At 38.7% G+C, this 27,577-nt stretch overlaps 1 protein-coding gene across 3 annotated transcripts in view; it reads left to right on the forward strand.

Moving 5' to 3' along the window:
* The window catches only part of aff2 (AF4/FMR2 family, member 2), a 214,843-nt gene that overhangs the window by 137,835 nt on the left and 49,431 nt on the right, over positions 1–27,577 (forward strand). For all 3 annotated transcript variants that reach the window (XM_074647868.1, XM_074647869.1, XM_074647870.1), the window contains one exon: positions 16,410–16,447. In XM_074647868.1, the coding sequence (XP_074503969.1) occupies positions 16,410–16,447 (38 nt within the window). The remainder of the gene's footprint in view (positions 1–16,409; positions 16,448–27,577) is intronic.

A 27,577-nucleotide genomic window follows, 5' to 3' on the forward strand; every position in this document is an offset into this window, starting at 1 on the left:
ATTGACAATCCATTCATCTTCTCATTTACTATTTCACCAGTTGGTTCATGCATCCAACGACCATCAATCAGCTTTTATTTACGTACCACCTCCATTAGTTATCTAACTCTTTCAGTCACAGGTCAAAACCTGTGTTTTTCTCTACATCCATTTATCTGTCTCTCAAAGACTCCTGTTAGTTGAGAATATGAATGTATTGCACTTTTTTTTCAGAACGGGGCTAATTGAAAAGTTTAAAAAAATGCTTGTTTTTAGAATTCTGAATGCGTCAAATATGGGCTTGCCACAGCATTATAAGCAATAAATGACACAGCCTACTCAAGGTAACTTTTAATCCTCTTTTACTCAGGTCAAAGCATGTCACGAACCTTTGTGACTTCATAGGGGTCAAGGGTTAATACCTAGAATTAGGGCTGCACAATTCATCAACATTTTTATCAAAATTGCAATATGACCTGCAATTTTCAAATCGCAGGATAAGGAGGACATCGCAATATTTATTAAAGGCGAAGTGTGTCAAAACACAGTTTTAAATTTAATATTGTGGTGCTGCAGAGATGTCCTTGCCTAAACATCATATTCTACAGACCTAAGAAGACATCTTTGTTTGGCACAGATCCCCAAAAAATCCCACTGTAATCATTTTTATGTTTTTCAATGAAAATGAGAATAATGATGTAAAAAAAATCATTCCATCTAATATCGCAAATCATATCGCAATTGCAAAATCAGTCAAAATAATCGCAATCAGATATTTTTTTTTCAAAATTGTGCAGCTCTACCTAAAATGGGAATAGTTTACAAAAGACACCATGACCAATAAATAATTTAGTAAACTCTTCCTCTGTTAAGGAAAAATGGGACACAAACAAACTTTGAAGCTGACAGTAGTAGATAACAAGAGAAAAAGGCACAGAGACATGGTGACATGCAACAGCAGTCCCCGAAAGGATGCAAACATTGCAGTTAATGGTCAGCGCCATAAGCCTTAGGCCACCAAGCTATCGATACTCTGACTGATAGAGAGATACACCAACTGTTTTCATGTGTAGGCAGCGTCCAGAATACCAGCGTTCTATTGCGACTCAATGGGTTAACAGGTAAATATGTGGAAAGAATAGTAGTAATCATGAGGAGGCACAAGTATGATTTCACTTGAGAATCGTGGAATCACATATCACACCAAAATCCATCTTGTCAGGCTTCAAGTAATGTGTTTGTGTCTGGCAAGCCAGAGCACGGACCAATCAGGGTCCTGTGAAAAGCTACTAGCAGCTACGGGCGTGTCTTAGGCGTGTGTGTGTAAGGCGACACGGAGAGATAACTTTTTGTTCTAAACAAGGTTAACGTAGATGCTTTAATAGCATCAGTTATATCAGAACTGGAGAGTATTTCTTCACTGAAAGAAGAGCAAAGAACGGCACTGAAGGCTTTTCTAGATGGAAAAAAAAATGTTTTCGCTCTTCTCCGACTGGCTTCAGCAACAGTTTGATTGACAGATGGTTCATCCAATCACCTGCCAAGTGTTTTTTGAAAGTGCCTGCCCTTTTCCAAACAGTTTCCAATGACAACTTCGCAGATGGTTCTGTGTAACAAACCATCTAGCGGGGAAGGTAGGAAGGTTAGGTATCAATAACCTGCATAAAAAAACCTACCTTCACATTGCTATCATCTTCCCAATTCCTCTTTTATTCTACATGGATGACACAACGTTTCAAACACAAGTGGTCTATCTCAGCTGATGTGCAGGAATGCACCGTACAGAAACCTGAGGAAGACCTTTTGTGGTCAACACATTTTGGATGACAGTTAAGTGATTAAACTGAAGTTGTAAAAGGTTAGACTATTACAGCTTGAGCTCCTCTTTCTTACAAGTACCTTTCAACTACACATCAGTTCCAGGAACTGTCTTATAGGGCTGTGAGTTTACACTAGCCGGTGGAAGTGTATACTTTGTAGCCATCAAAGCAATTCTTGCCCATAAATGAGCTTTTCTTTCAGAGTAATTGTACAGTGTGCCCACTTGGGAAGGCTTTATAGACTTTATAAACCTGTCATTTTGTCCCCTTTGAATGTGGTCCCTGAGTGTTGACCAGTGCCACCAAAAAGGACTTCCAGTTGCGATTTTCAAAATAATTGCTTTGTTGATGTTGCAGAGAGATAGTTATTTATAACAGTGATTATGTATTATTCTAAACTAATACATAATAATCATAATAAGCACAGCAGCAATAACATCCAAAGAAATTTCAGAAGTCAGAGTATGACCATATAAATACAAATACACAGGGAGAGAAAAGTGCATAGTGACCAGACACAACTGTCATTGTCAGAAGCAGCATAGACATAAACATAATAAATTTGCCCATTAATAATTCTATTTCATTATTCTGTCTTTTAACGATGGAATAATAATTGCATTATAAATGGAATCACAAAATTCATTTAAAAAAGCTTTGACATTTAACATTTTGTTTTTTTCATTTACTAATGTGTCAGCCTATCAAGTTCAATTTGTTTATTTCCAGCTTCAACATTTACAGTTTCCATTTTATGATTGCTTTGACCTAAAGACCTGTAAGCAGCGTCCCAAATTAACTGAAGTACAACCCACACAGTAACAGATGGAGCTCTCAGACCTGTCCTTCTATTAATGATCTTTGCAAATTGAATTCATGAAGTTATAAAAGCGGCTTTAAATTGATCAAAAACAACAAACAAACACGAGATTTTCAACCAGAAGACCGGTGTTCGTTGAAGTAACGTTGATTTATTTTGTCACATCAGTCGTTAGTCACGTGAGTCGTCTGCATCGTCAGTCCCGTGAGTTAAATGAGTCTGACTTGAGTGACGTTAACGTCAACCACGACTGTTTCTTAACCCTAACTAAGTGCTTGTGTACCCTAAACCTAACTTCCTCTGAAAACCAAAGTTTATTTTGAAAGGACACTATGCATGTAATGAGCGCATATTGACATGCCGTCCCTGACACGTCCAAAAGTAAAGCAATAGGGGTACCCCATGCGTCAGTCTCCAATACCGAGGGGCACTGACCAAGTGGCAGTATTTGACAAGTTGGGAGTGAGAATGTGTTGAAAGAACACCAATAGTAATAATTTAAGGTCAGAATTTCTAACTTTGAAAGGCCATACTTAATGCATTGTTTGTCTGATATTGATCAACCTTGGAGATATTATGCACCTTGTTGTTTTTGGTCCTAAAGGAGTGTTTCCCCACATTTAGTTCAGTGTCCACTGGCCGAAGAGGTCATGTCTGTCACTCCGGGGGCACTGTGCATATGAGCGAAGCAGTTGTCCTGCTCTTCTTGTCTTGTTTTTTGGTATTGGACATTGTCACGGTAGCCTCCTCTCCTCTAATCACTATCATCATGCGCTAATGATGCCAGAGATGAGTTCAAAGCAGTCGGTGGGGGTCGTGCTGCTGCCCCCTCCCCAACTGTGCGAAAGGATATCAGCGCTCATCAAAGAGTCCACACGATATTTTTCTGTTAATGAAAAGATACCGATTCGTCTCATCCCCTTTTAACTGTCCGTCTGATTGTATAATTACAATGATGGTAGATATTATAATTATAAATGATGGCAGGTCATTCATAGTGATTTTAGTTATTATAATTATGCTGAAAGTAGATCTGTTAATTACAGATAGTTAGAGTGCATTCAGAACGGTAGCAAGTGGCTTCCTTAATCATAGGGGTTACATATGATTTCTCTTAGTATTAGGATGAATAGACAGGAAATAGGATACAATTCATTCTTATTCTGTCTTTATCCCTCCTTAAACACCCAGTGAAATGAAACTGTTTTATATGAAGACCTCTCTTTTCTCTCTTACTGTAAAACAACATATTTATGATGACTCATGTTAAACCCGGAGGCGTTTGCATAAATGTATCAAATCAAATGTGATTTGTATTATTGTATAAAACTGCACCTGGCCGTTAGCTAGTGGGTTGTAGTCCCTAGCAGAGAAATATCATACTGTAGTAGGAGGTGTGTGTTTGGATTGAGGTCTAGTTTTTCATTTCTTTGTCATGTTCTGCCTCCTGATCTTGCGATGTGTACAGTAGGTGGGGGCCTTTCTACAGCTTTGTATGGTTATGTCCACTAACCCACATTAAAGGTATAATATGCAACATTTTCCTCAAAAACAAAGTATAGACTCCTACAAAAATAATCCCTCTCAATCATCACTTCTGACCCACTAAAGTGTGTGGTGGTGTCTGTATCTACAGAGACCCCGCCCTGTGCCTCTATTTTCTCTTTTCTTCTTATTTAGCTGTGTTCAGGACTTTTCTGTGCGTCAAATCTGGCAACGCGGCAGAGTTAATTGTGTGTTCATTTGTGCTTTAAAATGTAACAGCCATGAAACAGAAAATATTTATTTCTCTGATTCACTGCTTTGTTCTCACTAACGCCGCTCCCTCTCTTCATTCACTCTATAGCTCATTTGACCATCACTGCTCTCTCTCCCACAAGCTTTGGTTATACTTTCCACAAGGATGACTTCACGGACATGAGCTGACGTAGAATCGTGACAAGGAAGCGTTTGAATCTTTTGCGGGTTTTTCCTTGCGGCAAACAAACATTCTCAGAGCTCCTCAAAGTTCTCCATTTTGTCCGCAGATCCGTGTCAGCCTATTAAGAAAAATTTGGATGTGCATGGACAGGCGAAAACTCACCACACAGAACCCCCGCGGAGGGCCGTGTCTGATAGTGTCACTTTGGCTGCTCAGTCACTCGCGGCCCTCGCGGATGCACCAAGCATAAATCAAGCTCCTCTCGGCTCGTTGAGCCGGGGAAGAGGAGCTAACTTTGAATGTTGTGTGTTTACAAACACCAACCAACAAAAGTGATATATTATACCTTTAAAGCGGTCCAATGACATTCAATTCAATTTATTTTTATATAGCGTCATAACAGAAGTGATCTCAAGACACTTTTCATATAGAGCAGGTCTAGATCTCTATGTACTCTATAATTTACTGAGACCGGTGTGACAGTGGGTAGAGAAAAAGTTCCTTTAATGGGTAGAAACCTTGGGCAGAACCAGGCTCTGGGTGGGCGGCCATCTGCCTCGACCGGTTGGGTTGAAGGATCTGAAGGATTCATTTAAACCCCTCTCGTAGCTATACTCCACCCACATATTCCTTTTTGACTCACATTACAGAAGATGAGATGCTCTATTTCCACTTAACCGTGACTTGAAAGGAAAACAACCGCTGTAACTGCTCAGATCTGGGAACGTGGCGACATCGCTAAAAATAAGTCAAAGCGGGACAACAAACATGAGCAGTAAGACAGTTGGAGAGGTTGTAAACTGAGACGAAAAAACCAAAGGCAAACTGTAAAACTATTACCCAAACTGTCTGTTATGAACATCAATCACAGTTTATGGAGTTGCGTTGGCCCTAAACAAAGTTTTAAGCTGGTTTTAAACTGGCTTGGAGATCCAATGAGATACATCCAACTACTGTATCACATCGCTCTGCTAGCTACTACAACTCACTAGCTAATGTCCGGTTTTATAATGATGATGGGGTTAGCTTGTCGCAGATCATATTTGATTAGATAAATATATACATACGCTCTCGTGTTGATGTGTCATCTAATATTCAAATGTTTTACAGGAGGAGAAAATCAGGCGGCATCCTCCGGTTCTGAAAAGTGAAGCCAATGCGGAAGTGCCTTAAACTTGCATTATCTCTAATAGCCAGCAGGGGGCGACTCCTCTGGTTACAAAAAGAAGTCTGATTGTATAGAAGTCTATGAGAAAATGAGCCTACTTCTCACTTGATTTATTACCTCAGTAAACATTGTAAACATGAGTTTATTGCCTCAATCGCTAGTTTCAAGTCTCCTTGAATACAGCATGATGTTCATTTAGTAGATTATGGTCCCATTTAGAGTCAAATACACCATAAAGCAGGGGTATGTTTTAGTGCGTGGCTACATTGTGATTGACAGGTCGCTACAATGGCGTTCTTTAGTCTGGGAGTTGTCTATGTTTTTGTCTTACAACTAAGCCTTTAATTGTAACGTTTGTGTCACTTGTGGTTCCAAAAAACAAAGATGGCAACGGACAAAATGCCAAACTCAAGGTTTCAAAACGGCAGTCCACAAACCAATGGGTGACGTCATGGTGACTACGTCCACTTCTTATATACAGTCTATGGAGTAAATAGAGCGAGACAAACAACATGTTGTGTCGTTTTTTTTACATATATTTCAGAATCAGAATCAGGTTTATTTTGCCAAATATATACATGCATGGAATTTGACTCCGGTTTTATGCAGCTCTCTCTATGTGAATATAGAGAATAGAAATAACAGCTAAGAACAACAATGACCAGCAATAAAATAAGAATAAAATTAAAAAAATTAAAAAATGTCGATATACAAATCATGTGTTCCGGAAGTTGTAAACAATACAAATAGGTCAAAGAAATAAATACTGGATGGATATATATGGACTGGATGATAATGTACAGTATGTACATGTCAAGATGTCTATATACTGTATATGTACAGCATGTAGGATTTATATTTACAGTGACAGATATGTATATATTACATTATATACATAAAGTGACAGATGATTTACAAACAAATGTTTATTAAAGACTGTAAATTTCAATCTAAAGATGTGCAAAGACGGGCATTTAATGACTGTAAATTATAATCTATAACGGCAGCAGCGGATATTTGGAGTTAGAGGATTATTACAGGATCAATGACTGATTAAGTGTTCATCAGAGTGATGGCCTGAGGAAAGGAACTGTTCTTGTGTCTGGTTGTTTTGGCGTACGCCAATAGCCAACTGTACAATTAACGCAGAGACACAGGATTAAAACTTTGAAAATGTATTTTTGTATTTCCCTGTGTCTTCTGTGGGAAAGGTTCCCAAAACGCTGAACTCTCCTTTTAAGTCTCCACCACACATTCACCCTCTGTATTTTTATCTCGTCGTCAATCTCTTTCTGTTTGGATGACAGACACGAGGAGTGATCAACACAGAGAGGAGAGTGAGAAAGAAAGAAAAGAAGAAAGTGAATAAGTTAGTGGGACAGAGAGGGAGAGAGAAAGACAAAGGCAGACGAGACAGACTGATAACAATGCAGACAGGAGGCGAAGATAAACAGAGGGAAAGAAGACCGAGAGAGAGACAAAGAGATAAATGAGAGCGATGGAGAGAGAGAGAGAGAGGCTGCGATTCAGTGGCATTTTTCTGTGCATGCTGTTAACAGGCTTATAGCAAATGAGTGCATGGTGTATTATCAAGCTTTTATAGCCTGGAGTAAAACACAACACACACACACACACACACACACACACACACACACACACACTCTTAATCAAACACACAAATACACATACAAGCTCATACAGTGTACACATGCCGACTTATACTCACAAGCATTTACGCCAGCAAACACATAAGTATAAACACATGCTGACAGTCTCTCCCTCACACACACACAGAGACACACACACACACACACACACACACACACACACACACACACACACACACACACACACACACACACACAGACAGACACACACTGTCATTAGTATGCTGTGGCACAACGCTGTGAGGGCAGCAGAGGAGTATGATGAATATGTTTTTGGCACAGAGCAAAGAGATGGAAGAGAGGAGGGAATTGAAAGAAAGAGCAGAGGAAGGAGGGATGGAAGAGAGAGGGAGAAGAGGACAGGAAACGAGAGATGGTAGGAAAGAGAGAGATGTTCCTAATGACTTTAGAAACTGACGGAAAAAAACAGCAACCCAATTACCGCTGCAGGACTGTCCTTTGTCTCTCTATCTCCCTGCATTTCTCTCTTTTCTCTCTGCGAGCTTGTGATGACAGATCACCTTGGTCAGAGCAAAGTCAAGCTTAAAAGCTCTGTCTTTATATAAAAATACAGTTGCAGCTGGTGAAAAATGCCCAGCACACTGGGGAACATGGTCATGTCTGCTTCACACTGTGGCCCAGTCAGCTAGCTGTAGAAATATTTAGACAGGTTTTCGGAGGTGTTCTGCAGTATATGTACTGTTATATGACATAATACATCAAACTTAAAGGGAAACTTCGTTATTTTTCAACCCGGACCCTATTTTCCCATGTTGTTGTGTCAGGCTGACTTATAGGTACAACAATTTCTGAAATTTGTCCAGTATTGAGGGAGAGAGCTGCAGACGGCAGCTGCTCACGGGCTGCAATGTAGTCCTTTTGGGGCAAGCTGGCACCATCATTTACATCCACAAAACTTGCTTGTTTTTGCCATGACAGGCTCTGATTGTTATTATAAGTGTCTGACATAATGGAAATAGTCTCGCTCAAGGAGAAGTCTCGTTCTGAAATCTGGCGAGGGCATGTGTTGCCGGAAGACAACGGTGGAATACTGGAATACATCCATGGTGGAAACGTGAGTAGCAGCCGGGCAGAGTTTTGTTGTGTTGGAGTATAGAAAGCGTAGTTCAGTGTTATCGGAAAGATTTTCAATGTCATGGCTGAATATTTAAATGATTTCGTCAATGTGGACGAGGTCTTTGAATTCAATGGCCGCCCATATTTATTTGAGCCAGAGTATACGGATATTCAGATTTCACAATGAGGCTTCTCCTTGAACGGGACTTGGACTTGGACAGCTAAGAAAGATAAGAAAAACGTTGAATTTTTCTGTAGTGTCCTTTTAATGATGTTTTCAGACACTTATAATAACAACCTGAGTCTGTCAGTGGCAAAAACAAGCACTTTTAGTGGACGTAACGTTATATTGACGCTGCTCACTTTCCCTCGCAGCTTGTTTCGCAGCTGCCGGTTACAGCGTTATCCATCAATACTGGACCAGTTTCAGAAATTGTTGTCCTTATTAATCAGTTAGACACAAAAACATGGGAAAATAGGGTTTAGGTTGAAAAATGCGGACGTTACCCTTTAAGCAAATGTCACAGCAGATCAGTTTAAGCTGTGTAGCTTTGAGACAAATCTATGGGTTAAAGACATAAACATAATAGCAGACATGGTTTGGTTAGCGGAGGCGCTAAAAGCTGCACCCCACCACGTCTCAGCCATTGATGATATAAGTCCATCTGGTCAATGCCAACTTTAAACTAATGTCAACAGACTCTGTTGTCCTACAGCAGACATTTTGACTTGTCATAGTAGGAGAAGCACAGGTGTTACTAATAACATTACACACTGATGACTCTATTTATTGAAATGTCCCAGTGATGATGATGATGATGATGTATGTCAGCATGTACAATACCAGGACCCTGAAACTGAAGTAGCTAACAGGAATTCAGCCATCATTTATAGGTTTTTCATGTCCCGACATTGCTGTATGCTGCTTTGATTAATTACTGTGAAGTGAACGTACGATGTGATCAATCAATCAGTTACATGCTGAGATGAATCAGACAGATCCGGACGCATCTCCGTTATCAAAGTAGTAACTAATTTAAACAACAGACTCACTCATTAAGTACGTGTCCTTTGTTATCTGATGTAGCACCACTGACAATTTTCCCTGATGTTTAATAAGGCTAATGTTATATTTCAAAAAAGTATAATGATTTCCTCTTACAGTAGTGGAGGATCTCGTCACTTTAGGCGAGGTGGGGCACCACCACTGTAAAATGCTGCGGGAAACCATAGCATAATATCTGTATTCTATATGTAGGAAATTGAACCATGTAGTTAAAAGTATAGTAAGTATAGTAAGAGTATTTGACCACTAGTAGTGCTATGGAGCCTTGTTTTAATGAGTGGGTCCTCCTTTTGTTCATCTTTGTTCATGTGCAGGAGAACCATAGACTATAAAAGGTGGATATAATCAACCATTGGTTTGTGGACCGCTGTTTTGAAGCCTTGAGTTCGGCATTTTGGCCGTCGCCATCTTGGTTTTTGGAACCAGAAGCGACACGAGAGGCTGGAGCTAAGTACAACCGAACTCTGAATAAGACATTTTTAGGCAACCAAAATGTTACAATTAACTTTCATTAAAAACACACTGTGAAAGGGTTAAAGTTGTAGGAAGAAAACACGAACAACTCCCAGACCGGACAACGCAGTAGTAGCGACCTGTCAATCACAAGGTAGCCACGCCCTAAAGCATCCCCTGCTTTATGGTCTATTTGACTCTAAATGGGACCATCATTTAAATGAACATCATGCTGTATTAAAGAAGACTTCAAATTAGAGATTGAGACCATAAACTCATGTTAACATGTTTACTGAGGTAATGAATCAAGTAAGAAGTAGCCTCATTTTCTCATAGACTTCTATACAATCAAACTTCTTTTTGCAACCAGAGGAGTCGCCCCCTGCTGGCTATTAGAGATAATGCAAGTTTAAGGCACTTACGCTTCACTTTTCAGACCCGGAGGATGCCCACTGAGGAGAACACACATGTACATGTATGAGCTTGCGGACAACGTAATACACTTTCCTCAGTGATGGTTTAATTCTATTGCACTGATCAATAGTTGGTGGCTGTAATGCACCAGTAAAAAGATTTGAAGAAGAAGACCGCTAGCTTGCAAACACATACTGTGAACAATGCAGGACCAAAACATATTTAAAAAAACATCAGATGTGTTTATCACAGTGTTTTATGAGAATGGAAAATACATTCAACTGGTTTGTTGGGCCTTAAAGATGCACACAGTGTGTTTTGAGAGAAACACTGAATGCAAACATAAGTTCATGTGTATGTACTTGTCAGCATGTGGGATCTGCATCTGCTGAAAATGGTCCTGAAGTTAAGTCTTACCACTTTCCACCAAGCATCTAAAGCATATAGTTATGGAATGCCTCAAATCACAGTTTTGGCTGGTTTAAATATGCGGTGGCAAACGTGTTTCATAAATAAGGAAAAGCTGGAAAAGCTGAAAAAGCGAAGCATGTGTGGCTGTTTGTAGAGAACACAAGGACACCAAGACAAGGACAAGAAAACACTGTATGAAGCACAACTTTAATTAGAGAAGCTTAAAGAGTTTTTGGTATAATTATGCTTTTTTTTTTTTGCTCTGGTGCTTTTCACACAGTTCACTTTACTGTCTGTATAATCACCAGCCTCTGCTAACTCGGTGCTATAATTCAGTAAATGTGTCTTATCATGTTTTTTTGATGATTGTAGAGGTTATGAGGTAGGTGTAGTGCTACGGCTTAGTACTGAAAGGGATAGTTCAGGTGTTTTGAAGTGGGGTTGTATGAGGTACTTATCCATATTCAGTGTATTACCTCCAGTAGATGACGATTGGCACGCCCCCAGCTTGGAGAGACAGACAGGAGTACCAGCACTGTAATGCAATGTACTGCTGTGGACGAGGCCGGCAGCACAACATATTTTAGCGTCCTAAAAGAATCAATATCAGTTTATGTGTACGCTGTATTTAGAATATTTTTGATGGTTTACCTTGCCGTCAGACAGCCCTCTCCGATGAAGAACTGAAGCCATTGTATCCATATGCTCTCGCCAACCAGACTCCACAGAAAAAAACAGTAATATTTAGGGTTGTCAAGGTTAATGCGATAATAACGCGTTAACGTAAATTGGTTTCAACGCCACTAATTTTCTTTAACGCATCAATGCAAATGAGGACTCAGTTTTAAAGCTAGAGTGAAGATACTGGCATCATAAGAAACTATAAAAACCTAAAGAATCCATTAGTACCAACCATTTCATACTAGCTTGTGGCAAAGGGGGCTAAATAACGCTCCAAACTTGCGCTAAATTTTGGCGAGGAAAAACTGTCATGGCCATTTTCAAAGGGGTCCCTTGACCTCTGACCTCAAGATATGTGAATGTAAATGGGTTCTATGGGTACCCAGGAGTCTCCCCTTTACAGACATGCCCACTTTATGATAATCACATGCAGTTTGGGGCAAGTCATAGTCAAGTCAGCACACTGACACACTGACAGCTGTTGTTGCCTGTTGGGCTGCAGTTTGCCACGTTATGATTTTAGCATATTTTTATGCTGATTGCATTACATGTGAGGGTTTCTGGACAATATCTGTCATTGTTTTGTGTTGTTAATTGATTTCCAATAATAAATATATACATACATTTGCATAAAGCAGCCTATTTGTCCACTCCCATGTTGATAAGAGTATTAAATACTAAATACTATACTATCAAATACTTGACAAATTTCCCTTTAAGGTACATTTTGAACCGATAAAAATGTGTGATTAATTTGCGATTAATTTTACCCTAAAATATGTTTTGCTGTCGGCCCTGTCCACAGCAGTACATTTCTTTGCTCTGGTGCTGGTACTCCCACCTGTTTCTCCAAACTAAGAGCGTGCCGACCGTCATCTACTGTAGGAAATACACTGACTATGGATAAGTACCTCATACAACCTCACTTCAAAGCACCTGAACTATCCTTTTAACTCAGTTTGAGTCCAGCGTACGGCCACTGTATTACATACACAGTCACATTAGGTCAAACAGAGTACTGTAGAATTTCAGCAGCAATGCATCCGGGAAAAAAATCAGAGTGCAGAGGCTACTTACTAATCGACCTTGAAACAGAGAGAACTTGTAACAGATGGTCAGCACAAACTACAGCAAACAAGAGTGTGTGTGTGTTTATAGGGAGGCATCGATCAGTAAGGTCAAAAGGTCACTGAAGGGGTGAAAGTTACAAGGGCTTAAAGGCAGGTGAGTAAATAGAGAAATCTCATCTTGGTTGACAAGTGAGAAAGAAAAACGTGTGTTCATTTTGTCTGTTACCTACTGTACACGGTTGGTGTCAATCTAACTAGTCAAGGATGAGTGATTGTCTATCTAATCATGCATGAATATGTAATTTGGCTCTAAAAGATTAAAGATATGCATTTAATTCTAAAGGCTAATATTATTTCTGTGCACAGTCAGATGTCAGTGGGAATATAAAAGTCTCCAGTGGACCAGCTGTGTTAAATCCAACTGGCAGCAGATGGATAGATGCTAAAATTCGGGATATAGAGTCTCTTTGTTTTGCACTAGTGGAAATCCAGTAGCTGCTATATTTCCTGCAGTGCAACCTCAGTGCAAGAGTTGCATCAGAAAATCAGGGTTTTGAACCCGCTGTTCAGGTGTTAGAAACGCTTTATAACGTGTCTCACGCAAAGTAAAGTGACACCGTACAGACGGAGCGAAGAATCCATTGTTCAGCTACAGTTGAAGGTGGTGCGGGGGTGTTTAAAGCCTTGTTAAAACTGTATCGCCATGATGTGAAATACTGTGATGCCTCGCACCCACATGGAAAAGAGGATATGGAGATTTGATGAATGAGAGTAAATCATATACAGAGCGCTTTACGTCTGTAAAGCTTTAAGGTTTGAATTGTCATGCTTTCGGTAAAACAGCTTGCCCTCTTTGTCAGGAACAATACTTACAGCTGTGTTGTAACCGAGGAGATTGAGTGAATAAATACCGGTTGGGTTGTTCTTTATTTAAATCCAAGTAAAGCCACCAGCTAGCTAAATATATTCACTCATAGATCCTCTCCGTGAGCCCTGCAAGTCTCCCAAAGCCAAAGATCTGAGGAGGTTTGTTGTTCTAGCCTGCAGCTACGCATCGATCTATCAGAAACTTCACTGGTCCAGTTAATCACCTCATTCTTAGAGAGAGACAAAGAGAAACAACAAGCCAGAGGGGAGAAAAAAGGTCCCGTTTTTGTTTGAGTAATTCATTTTAATTGTTGGGTTTCAGCGCTTGAAGATGAATTAATTGCTGATATTTGCAGAAATTGAGTTTGTTGTTTTTGTTTTGTTATTGTAATTGATGTAGTCATGTACAAAATTGACTCTGAGTTGATGGAGGGAGGAAAAGAGGATGAGAGGGGAGAAGGGAGGGGAGGAAAGGCTTCACTGACAAACTTAATCACCCCATTCTTTTACTGAAAGGAGGGGAAGTATGAATAGAAATAAAGGAGTGAACAGAGGCTGAGGTGAAGAGAGAGGGCAGGGAGGAAACAAGGAGAGGAGAGGATAAAGAGGAGAGAGGTTTTTTTCTCATTTTAATGACGAGAGAAAAAACCTCTTCTTCTCTAAGAGGAATGAGAGAGGAAGAGAAAGAGAGCAGATTGAGGGTCAGATGGAGGTTTAAGTGGGTGAAAGGGAAAAGCTGCATAGTGTCTTCAAGTTGTATTGATTAGTGCAGTCTGATTTATTCTGTGGTTTTTATTCCCTTTAAAGTACTTCACTAACCTTATTTATTTATATATAGTCTTGTTGAAAAGGCTGTATAAATAAAGAATATATTATGTTACTATTATTATGATTTTTTTGTAGTTGGCACTCAGTTGTGTTATTTATTGTGTCATGCCCAGACCAATTATAAAACTCCATATATACTATTAAAACTATTTATTCTATTATGACTTGTTAAAATATATATATATTTAAAAAACTGTTCTTTAAAAAAGTTTTTCCTCTTTAAATATTACTACTTTTCTCAAAATATTAAACCTTTTTTCCTGAAGGAATTACAACTTTATATTACGATTTTTTTTTCTTGTATTCTTATTTCTAATATAAATCAAAGACTTTTTTACAATGGCCTTTATACTCTGTCACACCATTCCATATTAGTAAAACTGGTAAACTTACATATTTAATAGTGGTAATAGTAGTAGTATTAAAGAGGACCTATTCTGCTTTTTGCTATTTCCCTTTTCTTTTAGTGTATTATATAGTTTTTTGTGCATGTAAAAGGCCTGCAAAGTTACAAAGCCCAAAGTCCACACCAAAGGAAGTTACTCTCCCCCACAGAAACACTGCTCCTGAACTGCCTGAAACGCCTCGCTTGAAGTCACGCCTTTTCTTCTGTAACTTGGTGATGTCACAGAGTAACACATTTGCGTAATGCCTGCCTAGCGGCTAGTTTGGCACGACCTCAAACTTCCGAGTTCTGCTTCGGAAACGAAAAGGACGGATGGAAGGACGGACACACGGAGAGCTATATACCCCCGACTACGTTGCTACGCAATATAATAATTTATGTTTTTGTCTGTAGCCTACATTTTGCTGCGACAAACACACACCTCCTGTTGTGTATGTTTGTAGAGACTTGATAAATTGAATTAGAGGATCAATAAGTGCAGACCTTTGTTTCATCATTCATCTTCACTGTCAGTCATGGATTCATCAAACAGCCTCACAGTTGCCACTTAACATGAACATAACCCGACAAGATGCACGCCACCCACTGACATCCATCATCATGTTGGTCATTCATGTTCATGGGTCACAAACAAAATGTATTATATTGCCATATTTGTTACTATGGAGACACATGCTGGTAATATCCTGTACGTCTGCAAAACAACAGAGCAAATTCACCCATGTTCTGCAGCTTTTAAATATTGACATGAGTTCAGTCAAAGCAATAATAAAACTGTACTTAGTTTTTTTTTTATCTTTTAACTTTTCTATTTTTAACAAAACAGAACATTCCCTGACATAAGACCTCAGAAAAACAACACAAATAGTACCTTAAAGGGAGATTTGTCAAGTATTTAATACTCTCATCAACATGGGAGTGGACAAATAGGCTGCTTTATGCAAATGTATGTATATATTTATTATTGGAAATCAATTAACAACACAAAACAATGACAAATATTGTCCAGAAACCCTCACAGGTACTGCATTTAGCATAAAAAATATGCTCAAATTCTAACATGGCAAACTGCAGCCCAACAGACAACAACAGCTGTCAGTGTGTCAGTGTGCTGACTTGACTATGACTTGCCCCAAAACTGCATGTGATTATCATAAAGTGAGCATGTCTGCAAAGGGGAGAATTGTGGGTCCCCAAAGAACCCATTTTCAAAAATTTCCTCGCCAAAATTTAGCGTAAGTTTGGAGCATTATGTATCCTCCTATCTCCTATGTGACAAGCTAGTATGACATGGTTGGTACCGATGGATTCCTTAGGTTTTGTAGTTTCATATGATGCCAGTATATTCACTCTACTTTAAAACTGAGCCCGCTACAACCTAAAAACAAGTTGCGTTATGCATTGAAGGAATTAGTGGCGTTAAAATGAATTTGCGTTAAGGCGTTATTATCATTTTTGACAGTCCTATAATAAATACATACCTATATATATACATAAAAAAAGAATAATAAAAATAGAAAAAAAAGAAAGAAGAAATAGACATTCACAAAAGGGGACGTTTGCAGCAGAGCAGAGTCAGTTACAGATGAACATAGCAATGGCATGTCTGTTGTTGCATTATAATATCACAGTTTTGTCACAACAACCCATCTGACTTGGTCCCCTATTTTCCCACAGTTTCTCCAACAAAATGCTTTACTCAGAATTTAAACTGAACATAATAATATAACTTACAGTTTGTGTGTGTGTGTGTATTGACAGGTGTCTGACAAGCCCAAAGCCAGAGGCACAGCCCTAAGGTAAGACAAATGGCCGCACTCTGTGTTGTAACATTGTGATTTATTTATCTCAACCTATTGTGGTACAACGAAATGGAGAAGAGATGTTCACATTTTGTATACAGTATATACAAGCTTGTTAGATGCAGTTTGTTACACGCTGTTTTGGCTAAGAGAAATGTAAGTGTAATCTAGGTGTAGTCTGCATGAAGACATTTAGCTAAAGCATCATCCCTCTGTATTATCTGGTGGCCAGTGTGTCTTTTTTGGCAGAGTATATAAAGTCAGTGTGTGACTTTCAGTATAAACCAAGCTATAAATAAACGCTCTTTGCCCTGAAACATAGAATTGAGACAGTCGTGGTCAGTGTTGGATGATCCTCTGTAGTTGTTGTCGGGAGCGCTGTTAAGGTCAAAGTCGTCACTGTGACTGTGGCTATCTCGTTAAATCTAAAAGACGGAGAGGCTAAGGTTACTGGATGCTGTTTAAGTGTGGATCAAAGATTCAGTCTAGGATTATTAATGTCTGAAGGTTACCGCAAATACAGCCACTATTAAGCTTTCCGGAGGTGTAGTGGCTCTAATTCACTGAAACATCTGTGGTGGCAGGTGCCCACTTGATAACCCCAGTCACCAGCCACACACTCAACTCCACCATTTGGAATTAGGCAGCAGATGTCCTCTATGCTCACTATTTGTAGGTTAGTGCATAAATCTCTCCACATCTGAGCCGGGCTTCTGCGGGCTCACCTGGGATTACGGTTGAGACATAAAATCCTGTGTATCATCATACATAGATACATACTAGTACATAATGATGGAAGGTCGGTGCGGAAGATTACCTCAGGCCTCTTTTTACTAAATGTAGTCTCATTATGGCTTAACACAAATTAAACATGTGACGTTCATCCAAAAGCGGAGAGCATATGGTGAACATATGGGTGAATATCAAGGTGGTGTGTTGTTGAATTAAAAAAAGCTTTTTCCTGGCTTTAATATTAGATTTTTATTAAACTTGTTTAGAAATGTGCAGAACCCTCCTCTTTAATATTGCTTTGAGATATACAATATATTGTACTTAGGTACAATTTTGAAGTATTTGTACTTTACATAAGTATTTCCATTGTATGCTACCCTCTGCTTTTACTCCACTGCATTTCAGAGAGAAATATTTTACTTTTAAGTCTATTGGAGTTATTTGACTGCTATAATTACCTTGCAATTTTAATATACAAAACATGTTACTCTTTTATAAAATGCTTTTTTATTTGGGCTGTCACAAATTCGTTTTAACGGCACTAATTGTTTTAAGGCAATCTATCTATCGGAGGTTGTAGCGAGCTCAGTTTTATAGCTTGAGTGAAGATACAGGTATCATATGAAACTGGAAAACCTAAGAAAGTCATTGGTACCAACCAAGTCATGCTAGCAATGTGAATGAAAATAGGTTCTATAGGTAACCACGAGTCTCCCCTTTACAGACATGCCCACTTTATGATAATTTGGGCAAGTCATAGTCAAGTCAGCACACTGACAGCTGTTGTTGCCTGTTGGGCTGGAGTTTGTTATGATTTCTTTCTTTTTTTTTATGATAAATGCAGTACCTGTGAGGGTTTCTGGACAATATTTGTCATTGTTTAATGTTGTTAATTGATTTCCAATAATAAATATATACATGTATTTGCATAAAGCAGCATATTTGCCCTCTCCCATGTTGATAAGAGCAATAAATACTTGAATACTTGCATACTTGAAAGGATAAAAAATGTGCAATTAATTTGCGATTTATCGCGATTAACTATGGACAATCATGCGATTAATTGCAATTAAATATTTTAATCGATTTACATCCATATTTTTATAGATTTAACAGACCAACCAGGGTTAACACAGAACTAAATCCACTGCTGCTTCTTAAAGCTTCTTAAATGCATGTCATTTTCTGCTGCTCAGGGTCTCTCAATCAAAACAATAACAACAGACGGAGCCTCCCGGAAACTAGTCTGACTGCTATATAGTTATGGGTCCAAACATTTGACTTGTATACCCTAGCTAAATGATGAAACAATCAAATGTGGGCATATAAGTCTGTAAAGATCCCCAAAAGAATCCAAACAGTTGCTTCATATTACTAAGATATCAGGCTTTTCATCCACGATGTTGAAGGAAAGACCACCGGCATGAAAAGCCTGATATCTTAGTAATATGACAGCGGGCTAACAGTAGCTGATGTTGACCATCGTGAAGCACTAATATTATCTAGCGTTATGTGTTTGTTTGGCCGGTGATATTTGTGACTTTGCCCTGACTAAGATACTGCTGCTACATTAATGCACTTTGCTCAGCTGTCATATTACTAATATATCAAACTAATACAGGCTCATGACTCCTCTGACGAAATAGCAACCTGATAGAAATGCATTAACGTTTTACTCAGGGCTGCCCCCTTTTACTTGATTTGTCGACTAATCTGTCATTTAGTCGACTAAGATTTCTTTAGTTGATTAATCGTTTTTTATGCTTTTTTTCATGAATGACTTATTTCAAGAAACTTATGAGCACATCTCTGGTGAAAACAAGATTTAAAGTGGTGCTTTTATGTAATTCTTTGAGTAGAAATTCAGTTTTACAGATCTGTCGATTAAATCAACTGATTAGTTAATTCGTTTGAGTGTTAGTCGACTAAGAATTGCTTTGCCCTAGTTTTGCGTAAAAGTTACTTGTTATACCTTTAAAGAAAAAAAGAGAGACAAAAGTGGCAAATCTGTAAACGTGTGAGGGTTTATTCTAAACTCAAAATGTAGCGATATAGACTCAATTTGACGGTAGATGATAAATAATTGACCACATCTGATGATCAGTGGCAGAAAATAGCAGAGAATATTTAATCATCTCCGGGTCAATGAAAGCATTGTAGTAAGCAAAAGCCTCCTTGTCCTTGTCAATCATCCCAGCAGGGGGCTGGAGCTACTGTGGTTTATGCTGGAAGATTTTCTTTTGTCAAATTCGTTGCAATGTCTTCACTTCATTACCCGGAACTAACATAAAGTACTGTGATGTCAGTACAGGCTTAGAGCATGGTAAAAAAAAATCAATTAATCTCTGAAAAGGATGTAATCCTTGTTTGTTGGTGTTTTATTGAGAGTCCATATTATTGTCTATACCGACAAGAGGCCTTTGCACACAAAGTCCGTATTTTCCGACCGAAATTGTTGCACGTTTAAAAATAAGTACGACCTCATGTTGTGTCAATCACATTTACACACCGATTCCGAAGCTTTCGTTCATCATTAAAGTTTTCGGAACAGGTTTGATTTTCTGTGGTTTTTTTTCGCATCCAACAAAAGGCAAAAGAGGGTTGTTTGTCCACTCAGAGCCACCATCTGTGCAAATGTCATCATCCAAAATAGCAAGATAAACATTTACTTTGTCTCCAAGCACAAAGCACTTTACAATAAAGAAATAAAAGAATACAGAGATGCAGAATTTAAAGATAGATTGTGGCAGGTGACTGTAGAACAGCTTGGAATCGGGGATGGTCACAAAAAAATATACCAAATGTAGGAAAGATTATACGGTAGTGATTGATCTCTAGGCAGCTAAACGATAGTTTCTTGCTAATGTCATTCATTCATTAGCCCCGTTTTGGACTATAGCGCTATCCATTGCACCCACGTAATTAATTCAGTTTTTTCTTCTATTGCGAATTTTCGCAACAAATATAATAATAAAACTTATTAGACTCAGTGTGCAAGTTTTTCTGTGCGTTAGGGCTGTCACGAATACCATTTTTTGGGCTTCGAAGCTTCGGTGAGACATATTGGAAGGTAATCGTATATCCGTCTGAGAATTACTAATAATATTTAATGTTGAATATGAATTATGAATAATGTTGTGGGATTATTCCTTATTTCATTAGCTATTTTGGGATTTATACTTTATTATAACATACTTAAATAAAAAATAAAAAAAGACAAAAAAACAAAGCATTCAAATACTGATTTGGAGTTTGATTACCATGTCAACGGTCGAAGCTTTGAAGCATTTGGGTCAGCCCCACTGTGCGTAACGTTTTTTATCATACGTCGGATTAAAAAACACATACGGACTTGATGTGCAAAGACCTCAAGGCAACAGGCTGGAGACAATTTAGATGAACGACTGTCCATAACAACTTTTCTTGTCTTTTCTTTGTCATTTCTCGAGGTGATGAAGTCTATTTCCATTTTCCACAGTTACACTCTGTGTGGGCTACACATTGTGATACATGATTGTCTTCCTGTAACATCTTGTGGGAACATGTCACCTAATTAATCATGGGGGAAAAAAAATTGTTAGTTGCATTTGTAACATCACAGAACATTGGAGCAAATTCATGTACACAGATGATTGTGGCACCAAAATAAATTCTTCATAAGTTAATTTTTTTTTCTTTTGCTTGGAATGTGTTGTAAAGCTCAGCCTGGTGCATAAGAATATAAGAATATTTTATAAATGAGGCTCGTTGTGTTCACAGTCTGAAGGCATTAGTATGCAAGTCTGGAGTGTGACTGTGTGTGTGTGTGTGTGTGTGTGAGAGAAAGAGAGAGAGAGAGCGTGTGCTGTGTGTCTGTGTGTGCCCCAGGCCATGTGTTACTCTGCTACCGCTAATGAGCCCATTCACTCTGCAGCCCAATCTACTGAGCACCACACACACACACACACACACACACACATACACACATACACATACACATATCCGGGGGGACGCTGGGACTAGAGATGCTGCGAGCGATCTACTGGCTATATTCCCCATGGAGAGCAACACACACACATTCACACACACACACACACTCTCACCCACACTCCTCACACCATCCATACAGACGCACACATATATATATTTATTTTTTTTAATCCTTGCTCTGACAACCTCACCCACATACCAATCGTTATTCTGCTGCCACACACACACACCACCCACCCCATCCATCCCACCCTAGTTTATTCCACCGTATCATTTTTTATATTTCTGCTCTGTAATCTTTAACATCTTTGTGCTATCTGCTTCCCAGTATTTTCTTCATTATATCCTATCTTTTATCAAATATACCCTGGTGAGGAAAAGTGCCCTGTAGATCTGTCTTTTTACTCTAATTATTTTAGTATAGTAATAGCATTAACACGTGACCATGTGAGTCGAAAATGTTTCAACTTGAGTGAAAAAAGTTGTGCTTGTCCTGAGGCTTTATGGTTCCAATTTATTCTTATTCAGAGACAATGGGAGAAGGAGAGATCAGCCAGAGTGTTAGCACACTCACGTGGTTGGTTGGTGCGTAAATACAGTGATGCAGAGATGACATATTTTTGTCGGCCAACCAGGAAGTTAGCATCGCCCTGGTTCCCTTGACAAAAAGCCAATGGGATTTTTTCATTGGGTTTTGGATTATTGCAGAAAAAAAGATCTGTGGCAAACAAACATTTATGATACTTACATGTTTTGTTCAGTAAGATAATCTTCACAAATGAACAGCACTTTTATGATTTTTGTAAAAGTGTAAATGCAATTGCTAGAAGTAAAAAGCTAACGTTAGGCTATAGACAAACTACACTACTGTCGCATGTTTCATGTCACCACCACTAAGCTAAAGGCAGACTAGCGTTGCGAGTGATGACGTTTAGTAGTAGTGTCATTTAGCCACTTGTTAGCAACTTGTTAGCAACCGCTTTTTTTAAAACACGTAAAAGCTTCAGAATTCACGAATGGGGTGTTTATTGGTGTAACTATTGTCATAGAACAAAACGTTAAAATCTCTTCAGGTGAAAAAAAATATTCAGGCAAATTTTTCTAAGTGTTTTTGGTCATAAACACATGAGAGAAAACAATTTAGATCAGACTTACAATATAGATCACCAGATGCCTTTCAGGGCTTCCGTAGCTACGTCCAATAAGCTACGTCATAACTTCCTCTGTTTTGCAACAAACTAAATATATGTGCAGATTGTGTCTTCTCGAGTGTTTGCTGCTGTAATAATGTCCGTTTGGCCTGGTGAAATTGATACTTTTTGAAATCAGATATCCCAGGGAAATGAAAGAAAATGCAGTATCAGTCTGCTTCCAAGTGGGTGGTGGTGGTAACCCAGTAAATTAAATTAAAATTAATTAATACTTCCTGGTATTATGAGAGCCAGCCTTACAGTGCTTTGATACCAGATACTAATAGAAGTTTACTTGTTAATCAGTTTTTATCCAGAATGATTTGACTGCAGGAACACAAACCTTCTGAAAAAGAAATCAGTCGTCTCATTTGACTCCTCTTGTGATGCCACCCACCAGAGATGAATGTGCTTACAATCATGATCACTAATACAACATGCACATAAGAAACATGTCGGCAGGTTTAAAGCACAGACAGGCTCAGCAGCATGGAGGCTGCCAGTCAGGTGTGACACAAGTTCAAATGTGATGCACTTCTTCAAACACCGTCACTCCTGCTGCTGCCAGGGAGCGTTACACTACATATGTAGGAATGGAAACCTATTATAGCTTTCCCCACAGTACTGCCCCGGGCAAACACACACACACACACACACACATAAGCACAAATACACAGACACACATAAGCACACTGCTGAATGGAACACATCAGCAACTGTGCTTGTGACAAGGTGAAAAAGTTTTATTTTTCAGGCTTGAAATTCATAATTCATGAACCATCTACAATAAAGATCTGATTTTATCTGATACATGAGACACGATCTTAGTATTGTAAGTTTCACACGACTAATTACATAATACGTCTCAGTGCAGTGTGTAAGACGATCTGTTCTGAGTGATTAGATGATGAGAAAACACTTTTCTGATGATTGACACACACACAACACAAAGACAAACAATGCATGCATATGTGGGTCTACCTCTGCATTGAGTTGTTCTAAATAAGGACCACACTTATGAAGGACGGAACCTGACAAAAAAAATTAATAAATAAATAAATGACTCAATAAATAAATAATTAATTGATAAAATGTGACATAAATTGACATTTCTGTTTTAATTTGCTTCTTTATTTATTTATCTTTGTAATAATTCCCTTATTTATTTACTCTTCTGTTTAATTTCCCCTTTAATTTATCATTTATTTATTTACAATTTATTTTGTATTTATTTTTTAATTTATTTTATAATTATTTTTAAATGTATGTATTTATTTATGTATTTATTTATCCACAATTTTTCCTTTGCATTTCACCCCTTATTTATTTCCCCAAACTTATTTATTTCTTTATTCTTTTCTTTATGCATTTCTATCTCATTATGCAAATGAGGGGGCTGTTATTCAACGTGTGTCATCATGGGGTCAGGATGCATTACTATATGCTAGCTAGCTAGCAAATGGTGTCTGCTTCTTCTTATCAGTTTATTGATTTATTTTTTATATTGGCAGGTTCCATCCTCCATACACACTGGGACTGTCTTTCAGCATTTTATAGCAGTACAGAGGTATCAAACTGACTCAGGTGTGTGTTATTGAATTAACAGTCTCACTACCTCCCATGGATACCTGTACTGTACCCTTCAAAATATGTTTTTTTGTTAAATCCACATAACATTTTACAGGGATTTACTGTTTAATGCCCTGTAAATTGAATGGTATCCCTCCACTTCTGGTACAATTATACACCAGTGCCTTGTTAGTGAGTCAAGAAGCTTTATACATTTGGTAGAATGCAATGGAGTAACTGCAATAATTTCATTAATCCCCTCAAAAGGCTCCACATATCACAGGTTTACACGCACCCCTGAGTCGGATAAACAAGCACACATGCAAGTATGCATGCGAACACACGCACACACATGCTGGAGTGTACACACACACACACATGAGAAAGTGTGAGTGTTTGAGAGAGAGAGATTGTAAAGCCAGCTGTGCAGCGCGAAGCCCTGCCAAGTGGAGGGCAGAACCAGCGAGCTGAAGGCAGATGATAAGATGACAGATGAACTGAGCCCAGATGGCCTCCACATCTTCACTTCTCAATCCTGTAATACCGTTATAATTCTACGTTTATTCTCACCCGGTTCTTCAGTCACTTTAAGAAGCTATATTTACCTGTTTTTCAGCATGATCTTCCTGCTTCACACTCCGTTACATCTTGTCTCTACTGGCTGCAGTTTATCTGAGCCACGGCCTGGCTGGCTCACAGCCATCCGCTCCATTGTTTTCAGAGGCTGATCAATTCAGTTTTGCAGCAGAGACGATTGGGAGGAGAAAGAAAAGCTGTAACTGTTTATTGTCTGCTGATTGTTCTCCTTATGTTCAATTCCTGCTGGTTAATTAATGGTGACACAGTCCAAAACTGAACAGTACAGTGTAGCGCAGATGGACCCTGGAGGGTTTAAAAGAGCATATGGAGGAAAACATAATGATTATAGGATGCTAATATCTGTTCATTTTCTGAAATCATGTATGAGGAATGGGACAGTACAGTATATGTATAAATAATGAATAGATCCAGGCAGTCGATATCTGGACAACATAGCACCTAAATACAGTAAGTCAATAAATGTTAATACTACAAAACCAGTGATATCTGCAAACATTAATATCACTGACAGAAGAGTATGATCAAACATTCATATATGCAGGGCCGTTGCCAGGATCTTAGAAATACTGAGGTCATGAATTCCCCTGGCACAACCCCACCCACCTAATTCATTCTTGGCTAAACACCAAACAAACTCTGTTACACAAATCACAAAATTTCACATTTTATTTATTTATTGAAATCTAACTGTTACACACACATATATATATATATATATTCTTTTTAACGGCACTAATTTAAATCATGCATTAACGCAACTTGAGATTTTGAGGTTGTAGCGGGCTCCGTTTTAAAGCTAGAGTGAAGATACTGGTATCATATGACACTAAAAAAATTGAGGAATTCATTGACCATGTCATATTAGCTTGTCGCGAAGGAGGCTAAATAACACTCCAAAGTTACGCTAAATTTTGGCGAGGAAAAACTGGAATGGCCATTTTTAAAGGGGTCCCTTGACCTCTGACCTCAAGATATATGAATGACACACGGACAGCTGTTGTTGCCTGACATATATATTTGTATTTTATGGTCTAAATGTAGGCTCAAAGCCTTCTCTACCCTGCCGGGTATTCATACTAAATCACTTTTATTCTATTTACTTTTTTGTCTAAAACTGACAATCTTTAAGACATTTAGTCTAGCCACACCTGCAGGGCAGAGGGGAAAATACGAGAAATAACTTAATACAATAACATGACATCGGCGTGGGTTGGTTTTCCTCCTGTCCTCCCCAATTTTTTGAGTCACCAGCCCCACTGCTGTATATAAAGATTGAAGACATGACAGCTTCCCAAAAGTGAAGCCAGAACATCTTGATCGCCCGCTGGTGGCTGGCTGCAGTGTAAGTCGTAAATTCCGCCCCCTCCATGTTAGTGGATGGGACATGGGCCGCACTAAAAGTCAAAGTCAAAGTATACGTCAAATAGATTTTTCCGATGGTTTCTGTCATTGTAGGTAGTTCTTATCATGCTTATTTTTCTGATAGGTTTGGTTTTAATTAGTTTTTTGATGCTATAAAAAGGGGCTGAGAGGTCATGATTGACAGCTATTCTGAGTGAAGTAGCCGTGGAGCTGGAAGCTCGGGTATTGTACGAGAGAGGAGATGTAACTTTAACTTTCCATAACCGTCACAAGTCTGTGTAATATATTGCGTCAATTTGATATATGCTACCAACCGTTAAAACTGTGAAATAAGACAACCCAGTCAGTTTTTTGTGGGCTGCCTCGATCAGAAAACATGTGATTCAACAAGCCATTCAGATTTGGCTCCCCTTCCTATGTCACAGAGGAATTCATTCATTAGAATATATCCCCCCACAGCTTGAGAACCACAAGCAAAAGTGCATCATATTTTTCTCGCAAGCCAATCAGAGCAGACCGGGCTTTTTCAGAGGGGGTCTTAAAGAGACAGGCGGTAAAACGGAGCGTTTCACACCGAGGGTGAATACAGGTATATTCAGACAGACAGTATGAGAAAAATAATGTGTTTTTTGAACATTGAAGCAGGTATAAACATGTTCTAGTAGAAACACAAAATGCCTGCCTGAATGCTTTGTCCTTTTAAAAGCTACTCAAAACTCACTGAAAATAAATACTGAAAAAACTAATAAATAAATAGTTTTCTTTCTGTAATCCCAGTACAACTGTCCCTGAGGAGTGGTTTGGGTCAAGGTAGTTTAATATATCATCAAAACTCCAGCCATGTGTAAAATCTGTTTTCACTGTCCTATTAATGTATTTATAAAAACGTAGGAGGAACTATAAAATCAGACCAATATTAAACATAGCAGACTCTTTTTAAAGGTAGTAGCAAGGATGATGGAGGTTGAGGAGTGCACAAGGGAGGCAGTAGCCTTCAGGACGCAATCAATAGATGCAGGAGGTAAACAAGGAATTTGCTCGTGTCAAGGTTGAACATGCAAAGCGTCAGTCTAAAAAGGGAAAATGGGCCTGACATACTGTCTCTGGTGACCAAACAGGCAGCTGAAGTCTCGGGAGAAGAGCACAGGGGAGTGTGTCGAGGGACAGCAGGGCGCGCTAGCTTGCTAATTTTTGTCTTTATATTTGAGGCCAATGTCAAAATAAATTCTACGAACCTCTATGAACGAGATAGGGCAGAGTGGAAGGAGCAGGAAATGTAGTTGAACTCACAGTTCAAATATGTGCTGACTAATAATGCTATTTAAATGTTGTTCTTGGTTGCTTTGCTAACTTGCTACTTGCTAGTTAGCAGACTCATAAAGCCAAATATCAATAGAGTTCTGCAGGGATGATGTATTTTTGTAGGCCAACCCAGAAGTTAGCATCGCCATGGTTCCCTCGAAAAAAGCTAAATGGGATTTCTCCGCTGGGGTTTTGGATTTTTTGCAGAAAATAAGATCTGTGGCAAACACACGTTTATGATACTTACACGTTTTGTTCCGTAAAATAATCTCCACAAATCAACAGCACTTTTATGATTTTTGAAGTGTAAATGCAATCATGAGAAGTAAAAAGCTAACGTTAGGCTATAATTAGGTCGCATGAGCGCGAGTATACACAACAAGGCTGTAAAGGAGGACGAGCC

The sequence above is a fragment of the Sebastes fasciatus genome, chromosome 10 (assembly GCF_043250625.1).
Source record: "Sebastes fasciatus isolate fSebFas1 chromosome 10, fSebFas1.pri, whole genome shotgun sequence".
Classification (NCBI taxonomy): Eukaryota; Metazoa; Chordata; class Actinopteri; order Perciformes; family Sebastidae; genus Sebastes; species Sebastes fasciatus.